General features: G+C 38.7%; 1 protein-coding gene across 15 annotated transcripts in view; it reads left to right on the top strand.

Moving 5' to 3' along the window:
• The window catches only part of RNF38 (ring finger protein 38), a 133,004-nt gene that overhangs the window by 99,232 nt on the left and 21,382 nt on the right, over positions 1-12,390 (top strand). For 14 of the 15 annotated variants that reach the window (XM_047699566.1, XM_047699568.1, XM_047699567.1 and 11 more), the window contains 2 exons: positions 4,101-4,294; positions 11,838-12,051. In XM_047699566.1, coding sequence (XP_047555522.1) covers positions 4,101-4,294; positions 11,838-12,051 — 408 coding nt within the window. Of the gene's footprint in view, positions 1-4,097; positions 4,295-11,837; positions 12,052-12,390 lie in introns of all 15 variants that reach the window. The other variant, XM_047699579.1, reaches the window with a different exon arrangement.

Here is a 12,390-nt window from a genome sequence, read left to right as displayed (position 1 = left end):
CATAGTGTTAGGAGTAACTCTATAGTCCTTGCAGAACCTAGTAGCATGTTGGCCTGTGGAGGAGACGTAATTACATCTTATACCTGTTCTACTCAAAGAATGCATTAGATGACAGAATGATACAGATTTGTTCTCATCTTTGTTTTTTCTAGACTCTGATTACCTTTTATACTTCCTACAACAGAAAAGCCATGTGCTTAAGTTCTTGGGGCGCCTGAATTAAGCTGCTGCTTCCTGTTCAGGTCATGTTTCTGGAATCCCAGAAGGAAGCGCCCCCCCCATAAGGCTCCCTGTTTGGTCTGTTTGGTGAGGTGTGTGCTTCTCCCTCTGCCCCTCACCCTGTTCTCGTGCTCTCTCTCAAATAAATAAATACAATATATTTTTCATTTCTTAAAGACTTTTATCTATTTAATTGACAGAGAGAGGGAGAGACAGACGGCATGAGTAGGAACACAAGCAGTGGAGGTGGATGAGGGAGAAGCAGGTTTCCTGCCAAGCAGGCAGCCCAATGCGGAGCTCCATCCCAGGACTCTGGGATCATGACCTGAGTCGAATGAAGATGCTTAACCAACTGAGCCACCCCAGGCATCCCTTTCCTCAAGCATTTTTAGCATCTTTTTTTTTGCTGAGTGAAGTCCCATACTAATGTAATTCTTGTTTCTTTGTAGGTTATTCCCTCTTTTCTGGAAACAGGATATTTTTGGAGTTCCATAGAGTACTAAAATTGAGGAGGAATGTGATGAGATCATGTTGTATATAGTAAACTTACTATTATTTCCCTGTCTTTTTTTTTCCCCCTGTCTTTAATTTTTTTTTTTTTTAAGATTTTATTTATTTATCAGAGAGAGAGAGAGGGAGAGAGAGCGAGCACAGGCAGACAGAATAGCAGGCAGAGGGAGAAGCAGGCTCCCTGCAGAGCAAGGAGCCCGATGCGGGACTCGATCCCAGGACACCAGGATCATGACCTGAGCCAAAGGCAGCTGCCCAACCAACTGAGCCACCCAGGCGTCCCCCCCCTGTCTTTAAATACCCATTTTGGTTTTCTGTTACTTTGAGTAAAAAAGGAAGACTTACTACCCTAGTACTAAGGAATAGCTCATTTCCCACTCTTTGTCTCTCCTTACTCCCTAATGTGAACCTATCACAGCACAAAAAGAAGAGATGGGAAACTTTCCTAGTCACCTTTGCTTATCTCCTTAAAAACAATGCATTTGTTGTAAAATAAGAAGAGGTTAATTAACATCACTGAAAATATGTAAAGATTGATAGCCTAAGTGCTTCTTCATGTCATTTTTGTGGGTCTATACCACTTCCCTCCTTTTGGGGCAGTTAATTTTTAAAATTCAGAGTTCCATATCTTAGCTTGCTTTAAGCTTTGGAGTAGAGAATATATATGAAGGCTAATGATCAGATTGGTTGCTAGCATTTAGTAGTTTAAAAAGTCAGATTTGTTTTACCAGCTGGAGATCACTTATTTCTAGTGCTTGTGTGTATGTATGAGTTTGCCAGGTCTTGATCAGTCGGCTTTTTAGAATCCAAATACCTATGTTTCATTGCTTATTTTTTAAGTTTTAGGATTATTAGAGTATAACTGATTTTTTTTCCCCTAAAATCAAAGGGCAAAAAGCATTAAAAATTTTTTTTATTTTTATTTTTTTAAAAGATTTTATTTATTTGACACACAGAGAGAGATCACAAGTAGGCAGAGAGGCAGGCAGAGACAGAGGGGGAAGCAGGCTCCCTGCTGAGCAGAGAGCCCAATGAGGGACTCAATCCCAGGACCCTGGGATCATGACCTGAGCCTAAGGCAGAAGCTTAACCCACTGAGCCACCCAGGTGCCCAAAAACAAGCATATTTAAAAAAAATTTTTTTTTAATTTACTTATTTGATAGAGAGATAGAGCATAAGTAGGCAGAGCAGCAGGGAGAGGAAAAACCAGGTTTTCCACTGAGCAGGGATCCCGGGGCTCGCTTCCAGGATCCTGGGATCATGACCTGAGCCGCAGGCAGCCACTTTACTGACTCAGCCACCCAGGTGCCCCTAAAAACAAGCATATTTTTAATAGCACCATTAAACCTATGGAGAAAATAAGGTATATCTTTGTGGTTCTGAAAACTATTTTTTTTGTTTTAATTAAAATGACAAATTTGAAATATAATCTTAAATACAGAGGGAAGATGACATTTTTGGAATACCTCTGCTAAATAACTTGGAAAGATCAGAAGTAACCATTTAGCAGTTTGCTTTATTCCTATCAGTTTATTTTTTTATTTTATTATTTTTTTTTTTTAAAGATTTTATTTATTTATTTGACAGAGAGAGATCACAAGTAGACGGAGAGGCAGGCAGAGAGAGAGAGAGAGAGGGGGAAGCAGGCTTCCTGCTGAGCAGAGAGCCCAATGCGGGACTCCATCCCAGGACCCTGAGATCATGACCTGAGCTGAAGGCAGCGGCTTAACCCACTGAGCCACCCAGGTGCCCTATTCCTATCAGTTTAACCAGTTCTGTTTTATATGCTTATCTTTTAAAAATTTAATGTTGTAGTATTAGAGCCCTATATACTCTTTTGCTAATGTTTTTTTTGTGCTGGCAACAGGTGCCAATTATTTTGCAACCAAAAGCTTTAATGCCCAAGTAATTAGAACTTGAATGAGTAGATTTGAGATAAGAGAGGTTCTCTTAGGAAACACATAGCCCTCACCAGACATTTGGTTAATTTGTAGTTTTGACAGTTTTTATGAGACTGGATTGGAAAATTGACTTGTGTGGGGAATCCTAGAGAGTTGTAATTCAACTAAGATCCATACCAGTTTTATAGCTAATAAACAATGCTGTGACCCTTGAAAACTCAACATGAAACAAGTACAGGTTTTGAATTATCTACCACTCCCATGTTTACCTGGAACTCCATGTCTTCCCCAAATGTTGTAATGTTCTAGTTAAGAACTGATGATTTAGATAAAGGGACGACTGGGTGGTTCAGTGTGTTAAGCTTCCAACTCGGTTTCAGTTCAGGTCATGCCTTGTAGTCACAAGATTGAGCTCCATGTTGCTCTCTGGATCAGTTCAGACACTACTTCAGATTCTTTTCCTTTCTCTCCTGCTCATTTCTCTCTCAGATAAATAAATCTTTAAAAAAAAAACAAAACAAAACTGACGCTCTAGATTAGTTGACGGTTTCTTTCTTTTTTTTTTTTTAAAGATTTTACTCATTTATTTGACAGATCACAAGTGGGCAGAGAGGCAGGCAGAGAGAAAGAGGGAGAAGCAGGCTTTCCACTGAGCAGGGAGCCCAGTGTGGGGCTCCATCCCAGGACCCTGAGATCATGACCTGAGCCAAAGGCAGAGGCTTAACCAACTGAGCCACCCAGGCACCCCTGGTTCCTTTGTTTTATGTAAATGTTGTTTTATTCCTATAACCCTTGTTAAAGAAAATTAATGGCCTTAACAATAGGAATAAAGAAGCAGAAGAGTGTTATTTAGAATCAAATCAAGGGCCTACTTGAATTATACCCCCTACTCATTGATCTCTTAGATGAGAATTGACCCTTAAAAGAGTAGCTTAACGGATGGGGAGCGTGGTGGAATTGCTCAGTTGCGTTGGGGTTTTAAAGAAATGGTCAAGGAGTGCCTGGGTGGCTCATTTGGTTAAGCTTCTGACTCTTGATTTTGGCTCAGGTTGTGGAATCAAGCTGGTGTTGGGCTCACACTGGTGGGGAGTCTGCCTGAGGTTCTCTCTCTCCCTCTTCACTGCCCCCTACACCCCAGTACCAATGCTCTCTCTAGAATGAATAAATAAATGTCTAAAAAAAAAATGGTCAAGTTCCATACAGTTGCTTATCACCTTATTGTATATCTTATATGTTGATGAGTTTTATGATGATTTTTAAGAAACAGATTTTACTTTTCATTTGATAGTTATTTTGTATCTCCCTTCCCTTGCCTAGAATCTTTGTTCTTTAAAGATATTTAATTTGGGTTGACAACATATTTTCCCTCTCCGTGACTCTCTGAGGTAAATATATTTAAACACCTATGCATGTATAGTAATGCAAAATATTTAAAAGGTTTCATTAAGTTGATTTTGTTGCACTGGCAGAGTGAAGATAGTCCGAGTCCCAAGAGACAGCGCCTCTCTCATTCAGTCTTTGATTATACATCAGCATCACCAGCTCCCTCACCACCAATGCGACCATGGGAGATGACATCAAATAGGCAGCCCCCTTCAGTTCGATCAAGCCAACATCACTTCTCAGGGGAACGATGCAACACACCTGCACGCAACAGAAGAAGGTTAGTTGATGACAATGTATTTCTTAAATTTTCTTCCATTGGTAGATTTATGAGATTTTTTTTTTTTAATGTCAGAAAGCATTTTTTTTCTACGGCCATTTTATAAACACATCAACACATATGTACTCCTACACTCACACATGAAAAACATGACACATTGTTTAGACTCCCACACTAGAGCATCAGAGTTCATTTAGCTTGTGGTTGATAGGTGAAGAAATTGAAAGAGGCTACGGTGATTTATCTAAAATGAATCCATACTATTATATATGAATTCATCTACTTTATGGTTTAAGGCTTTGTGTGGGTTAGCCTGCAATTCTGATTACAGAAAAATGCATTTTATAGTTCCAAACTATAAGGGAATATGGAGACTCTAGAAATGAGCTACCTCTTTTTCACTTCATACCTATTTCTTTATCTTTAAGGCAATTGGGAGCTTAATTAGGTTTCTTATAAAACTGTAGAGCCTGTGGTATGAAAGACTGACTGAGGTTTTACTACAGTGCTCAGTCCTCTCTGTCATAGTACTTGGCCCCTGGCTTTCCTTCTCAGAGCAGTGTATTTCTTCTGAACTTCTTCCTCTTCAGTTGTGGCCTGAGCTCATAATATTCCTTCTTCAGAGAATTGTGTATCCTTGGAGTGAGACAGGTGTTTGCATGTCCAGGATGTCAATAATCTAAGAAGCATTGAAACTCTTGAGTTAGGAAGGTGTTAAGGACTGAAAGTTTGTGTCTCTTCAAAATTCATATGTTGAAGCCCTAATTCCCAGTGTGGCTATATTTGCAGATGGAGTCTCTAAGGAAGTAATTAAGGTTGAATGAAATCATAAGGGTAGGACCCCCAGTCCAATAGGATTGGTGTCCTTATAAGAAGAGACACCAGAGAGCTCACTCACTCTGGCATGCAAGGACACAGTGAAAAGGTGTTCATCTGCAAACCAGAAAGAGAGCTCTCACCAGAAACCCATCATGCTGACACCTTGATCTTGGATTTTTACTCTCCAGAGCTGTAAGAAAATTAATTTTTGTTGTTTAAGTCACTTGGTGTGTGGTGTTTTGTTATGGTGGCCCTGGGAAACTAATACTGAAGGATCTTAAAACCACCATTCTTGGGATGACTGGGTGGCTCAGTTGGGTAAGCATTTGCCTTCAGCTCAGGTCACCATCCAGCTTCCTGGGATCAAGTCTGGAATTTGGCTTCTTGCTCATCGGGGAGCCTGCTTCTCCCTCTTCCTCTGTGTGCATTTTCTCTCTCTTACAAACAAAACGTTAAAAACAAAACAAGGAAAACACCATTCTCTGTTCCAGATGAGACAAAATAAACCTGTTTCTGAGTTATATTCTATTGACACACTAAAGCTTTTTCATTACTTGGTGCATTTCCCCCCAATTTTATTTAAGTTAAAATAATGTATGTCAACCCAGGTAAAATATTTTATAGCTGTTAAACACAATAGTATGAGACAATATGGTTGTTTTTTTTCAAGCTTACAGTCTGAGCACCTACTGTACTCTTTTCTATTGTTTTATGATGAAGTGTGTCATACAGTCAGAAGAACATGTAAACCAAGCATACACTTAAAAGGATAACACACGAGTGTACCAACACCCAGATTAAAATAGAACATTGTTAATAATTCAAAAGCCCCTGTTCATCCTTCCTAGAGGATAAACCCTGTTCTGTGATTGACATCATTCCATTTTTAATTATTTTTTAATACCTAGGAATGTGTTTTAAAACAACATGATTATAGGTTTTGCTGGCTTTACTTTCATTTAAATGTATTCTTCTTTGACTTTATCAAGCATTCTATTTTAAGATTTCATTTATTAATTTGACAGAGATCATAAGTAGGCAGAGCAGCAGGCAGAGAGAGAGAGAAGCAGGTTCTCCATTGCAGAGAGCCTGATGCGGGGCTCGATTGCAGGACCCTGAGATCATGACCTGAGTTGAAGGCAGAGGCTTAACCAACTGAGCTACCCAGGCACCTCTCAAACATTCTGTTTTTAATATGGATAGCAGTAGTTCATTTATTTTTACTTGGTATAATCTTACATTATATTGATACCCCATTATTTATCCATCTATTGAATAATGGGTATGCTCAGTTTCTTAGTATTATATAGAGTATTATTAAGAAACTTTATTAAGGTTCTATTCTATTCTGTTATTAAGAACAGTTCTGGTATACATGTGGAAACATTTCACTAGCACGTAAGCTTAGGAACACAATTGCTGGGTCATAGATAAGCTTTGGATCAGAAGGGGAATGTCAGAAGTGTCTATTTCCAGATGGTAGTAGTAACTAGTTATGGGTTGTTAAATTGAAGAGAAGCATCATGCTCTAAGCTCATGGAAACACAGAGTGGGGAGGATAGGAGGAAGCACTTACCTAGAAAACTGACTTACAGGCTTATTCTGCTCAGCAGTGTGTGTTATTCCTTAACCTCATTCTCCATTAGGTACATTATTATAGGCTGGCTATAGGCTTAGCTGCCAGATTGCCTCCCAGAAGAAGGCTGTGCAAGCAGATACAATATTCAGCAGCAGTCTAATAGAATTTAAGATACAAAGATGAGCACACAAAGTGAAAGAAGGACACTAAACTCAGTAAAACAACTTTAACAGTTAATAGAACAGACAATTTTTGAGTAAGTATAACATGAGAGAGATGCAAGAGGATATTCATAAAAGTCAACTAGAAACCTGACTAAAGAAAAATTTAGAACTCAGGAAATGTGCAGAAAAGGTGTCCTAGTTTCTGGAAGATCAAGTGGAGAAATTTTCCCAGATACAGTGTAAAAGGCAAAATGAAAAGTGTGGATAAAAATGTTTAAATATAGAGACAGAGCCATCGGTTTTAAGTATGTCTAATATTTTCACATGGAGACAGTTGAAAGGACCTTTTTTTTTTTCCTTTTAAGATTTTATTTATTTGACAGCACAAGCAAGGGGAGTGGCAAGCAGAGGGAAAGGGAGAAACAGGTTCCCCACAGAGCAGGGAAAGTCTGATGTGGGACTCCATCCCGGGACCCTGGGATCATGACCTGAGCTAAAGACAGTTGCTTAAGCAGGCACCTTGAAGGGACCTTTTTTTTTCTTTACATCCCAGAAAACATTCCTTCATTTTTTCATTCATTCATTTATTATTTTTATTAACATATAATGTATTATTTGCCCCAGGAGTACAGGCCTGTGAATCATCAGGGTTACACATTTCACAGCACTGATAGAGCACATACCCTCCCCAATGTCCGTAACCCAGCCACCCTATCTCAACCCCCCCGACCCCTCAGCAGCCCTCAGTTTGTTTTGTGAGATTAATAGTCTCATACGGTTTGTCTCCCTCCCCATCCCATCTTGTTTCGCTTTTTCCTTCCCTACCCCCCACAACGCCTCACCCTGCCTCTTAAATTCCTCATATCAGAGAGATATGATAATTGTCTTTCTCGGATTGACTTATTTTGCTCTGTGTAATACCCTCTAGTTCCATCCATGTTATTGCAAATGGCAAGATTTCATTTCTTTTGATGGCTAGATAGTATTCCTGTGTGTGTGTGTTTGGGTGTGTGTGTGTGAGAGAGAGAGAGAGAGACATCTTCCTTAGCCATTCATCTGTTGATGGACATCTAGGTCTGAAGGGACCTTTTTAAAGAAATAATGCAAAACAATTCTCAGAATTTAAGAAACACTGAGTGTTGAACAAGATTTTGGTGAACTTGCAGAACATACACCAAGAATAATAAAAATTCACAAATATTCCGAGACACAAACTTTGAGTTCTGCCAGCTGATTTATCACTTAAGTATAAAGCCAAAATATAATTGCATTTTAAATGTTAAGAAACCGAATTGACTGCAAGAAATCCTCCCTGAAAGAATTGTTAAAAATTGTACTCTCTCCCGGAAGTAGAAGAGTGAGTGCAAGAACTAGGATTCAAGACCATTGGTTAGCAAAGGAAATGAAAAAGACATACTATTAAGTCTGAGTAAAGGCCTGTTGTTTAAAAAAGAAAAATTCAGAAAAGATCTGCACGTGAGTTGGGAATAGAGCGGAGAGAAGAGTTTAATTTCTGCCTATCAGGAATGCTGAGTAGATCTAGGTGTTGTTTTTTGAAAAGTGAAAGTATATATTTAAAAATTAAGGGTCATCACTAGGAGAATAGAAATAAGGAATGTATAGCTTCTGTAAAAAAACAGATTAACAACACATATAGGAAACTAAGTCTAACAAAAGGCAGGTAAAAGGACAGAACAGTTTTGTGGCAAATGATACACCAAAAATGAACAAAATATAAAGTCAACTGAAATATTTGTCCATATTTTATTATTATTTCTTATTTATAGATTTTAAAAATTATTCCGCTTTCTAAATATCACAAAGGCACACATAACATTTAGTGAAAGGCCGTATAGTAAAGATAAAGGGGATCAAATAATAGACCTGAATGTCAGCATGAGGACTTGGATCTTAATTGTGTTTTGTTGGAGTGCTGCTGAAATGATTTTTGAGTAGGAAGATGAGAACAAGTGTCAACAATGGAATAATACAGTAATAAAGGGGCCCTTAAAGTTTATAGGTTGAGTAGATTTTTAGATGAATGATTTAAGCACATGTACTCTATTTTGATTTTAAGGTATGTATTTTCCCACATCTTAACATCTATTAAGGACTTAGAATTGATGGTATATCATTGTTTAATTGGCAACTTTTAAAAAAATGTAAAACAGTCTTTTATCTTCTTTTCTTTTTTTAAAGATTTTATTTATTTACTTGACAGAGAGAGAAAGAGAGAGACCACAAGTAGGCAGAGAGGCAGGCAGAGAGAGAGGGGGAAGCAGGCTCCCCGCTGAGCCGAGAGCCCAATGCGGGACTCGATCCCAGGACGCTGAGATCATGACCTGAGCTGAAGGCAGAGGCCTAACCCACTGAACCACCCAGGCGCCCCAAGTCTTTTATCTTATATATTTATTTTTAAGATTTAATTTTAAGTAACCTCTACAGCCAGCTCAGACTCATAACCTGAGATCAAGAGTTGCACGCTCCACTGACTGAGCTAGCCAGGCACCCCCGTACAACAGTCCTTTAAAATATTTGTACAGATACAGGGGTGCCTGGGGGGCTGGGTCGGTTAAGCATCTGACTCCTGGTTTCGGGCTCAGGTCATGAACCTCAGGGTTGTGAGATAGAGCCCTGCATCAAACTCTGTGTCAGGCATGGAGCCTGCTTAAGATTATCTCCCTCTCCCTTTGCTCCTCCCCACCTCCCCTAAAAAAATTAAAGAGGAGATATGACAGCTATATGCAATAATGAGATCCTGTATTGGATTTTCAGCAGTGAGGGGGCATAGTTGGAAAAACTAGTGAAATCTGAAATATGCTCTGTTTAATTAATAGTACAATACCAAGGTTTATTAATTTTAGTAATTTTTCCATGGTTATGGAAGATACTAGGATAAAGGAAAGCTGGGCAAAGGGTATGCAAAAAACTATACTAAAATTATCTCAAAACATTTAAAAAAGTGAGTACTAGGGTGGATGACATCTTAAATTCAGTGAAATACAGTATGTAGATTTTGAAGTAAAGATAAGTACATTTTGCAAAAAGAAAAATATTAAAGTTAGTGGAGGCAGTTAATGAAACAAGAACCTGGGGTGTATATCAGGAGCACTATTGAAGAGTTAATGTCAAAGAGGAATGTTGTTGTTCTCTTTAAGACTGGGGAGTTGGGAGTGAGAAGAAGCAGATTTAGAGGTAGAGAGGTGACCTGATGTGTGCAGCTGTGTCTGGAATGGGACTGTTTGGCCTCTTTTGCCCAGTGTAGAGTACATTTTGTTTGTTTGTTTATTTAAAAGTTTTTATTTATTTGAGAGAGAATGTGAGAGAGCACGTGCATGAGAGGGGCAGGGGGCAGAGGGAGAAGCAGACTCCCTGCTGAGCAAGGAGGGAGCCTTATGCCAGGATCATGACCTGAGCTGAAGGCGGTTGGTTAAGCAGCTGCCTTTGGCTCAGGTCGTGATCCTGGTGTCCCAGGTGCCCCTTTGTTTGTTTATTTTATTTTATTTTATTTTATTTTTTTTTTTTAAGATTTTATTTATTTATTTGACAGAGAGAAATCACAAGTAAGCAGAGAGGCAGGCAGAGAGAGAGGAGGAAGCAGGCTCCCTGCTGAGCAGAAAGCCCGATGTGGGGCTCGAACCCAGGACCTGGGATCATGACCTGAGCCGAAGGCAGCGGCTTAACCCACTGAGCCACCCAGGCGCCCCTGTTTGTTTATTTTAAAGATTTTATTTGAGAGAAAGAGCTTGAGAGGGCACGAGCAGTGGAGAGGGAGAAACAGCCTGCCCATCTCGCAGCGACCTGATGCTCGGGGCTCATGACCAGAGCCAAAGGCAGCCACTTAACCCACTGAGCCATCCAGGTGCCCCTGTAGAGTACATTTGAATGAGGCTGCTTTTTTGAATTGCACTAGTGCTGAGCCATTATAGAAAGCAGTGGAGATGAATTGTGGAATTGTAGAGAATGGAAATCTACTCACAATAACAACTTGACAAAATTTGTGTTAAACTACATAGATGACTAAGGTGTAGGGGGAGTAAAAGTGATTTCCTTCATAACCAGTCTTTTAAATTCTGTGTATTATAGGAATATTTATGCTGACGCTATCTCAATGATTTCCATTTCTAGCATTTACTGAGTTACTATTATATTTGTAGTTGTAAACAAATGTTCTTCAGTTATGTCTTTTCTACTTGATATTTGAAAAATTCTCATTTTGAGTATGTAGGAACTCTTTTTTTTTTCACCTCGATTTTTTTTTTTTAACTGAAATATAATTGACACAATGTTTCAGATGTACAGCATAATGATTTGACAGATATGTTACACTATGCTCATCATAAGTGTAGCTACCATCTATCACCATATAATATTACACTGCCATTGACTATATTCCCTATGCTATACCTTTCATTCCATGACTTATTCATTCTATAACTAGAAGCCTATACCTCTCATGCCCCCTTCAATCATTTTGCTCTCCCTATCTCGCTTCCCTCTGGCAACTACCAATTTGAGGAACTATGTATTTCTGTATATCTTATATATCTTAGCTAGATAGACTAAACATGAAGTGGCCATTAGACATACATGGAATATTGGCAAGATATACACTTAAAATTTATATGTTTATAACATAAAGAGAGCAAAATAATGGGTTAAGCCATGTGAAATTGCTGATATTCGACTACTTTTGCCTTTACAAAAGGCAGTTTCATATAATTAAACAAACCCAAAAAAGGACTAGTAGTGGGCTATTGATTTCTAATATTTGCAGAGCTGAATACTAATTTTGTAATTTTTTTTAAAAAACATTGTTTAAATTTGGTTTTAGAGCTGATGGGGAACCAGAGCAATTATTTAATACTCAGGCTTTTGCCTTAGCATAAACTGATGTATTGCAAAGAGAGACAACACAGAATCTTTATGGATCACAACAGTAAATATTAAAATGACTTTCTTGACATTTGCTATATTACAGTCCTCCTGTCAGGCGCCAGAGAGGAAGAAGGGATCGTCTGTCTCGACATAATTCCATTAGTCAAGATGAAAACTATCACCATCTCCCTTATGCACAGCAGCAAGCAATAGAGGAACCTCGAGCCTTCCACCCTCCGAATGTATCTCCCCGTCTGTTACACCCTGCTGCTCATCCACCCCAGCAAAATGCAGTAATGGTTGACATACATGATCAGGTATAGTAACAGAATGTCCAGAAAATACAGATGCTAAAGATTGGTGGCAGTTTGTTGAGGTGGTTTTTCATTGTAAATTTCTTTTAATTTTACCTAAAAGGAAGCAATTTTTCCTAAACTGAAGCTGTTTTAGGTAAGTTTATTCTTTTTAAATTCTACATAGCTTGAAAGAAAGTTGAACTTTAGAAAATTAGGAGCAAGGTCATGAAAGCTCAGAATGGTTTCATGTATTGGTTGGAAATCACTGATAACAAGATTAATAGGAGATAACAGAAAGCTGGTGGTTTGAATACACATTTCTGTTTCCCTCTCCCTTCCTGTTCTTCTGGATAATTCAGT

Source organism: Lutra lutra, chromosome 13 (assembly GCF_902655055.1).
Source record: "Lutra lutra chromosome 13, mLutLut1.2, whole genome shotgun sequence".
Classification (NCBI taxonomy): Eukaryota; Metazoa; Chordata; class Mammalia; order Carnivora; family Mustelidae; genus Lutra; species Lutra lutra.
Note: the sequence above shows the minus strand (reverse complement) of the source record. Positions and strands in the feature narration are given on the sequence as shown.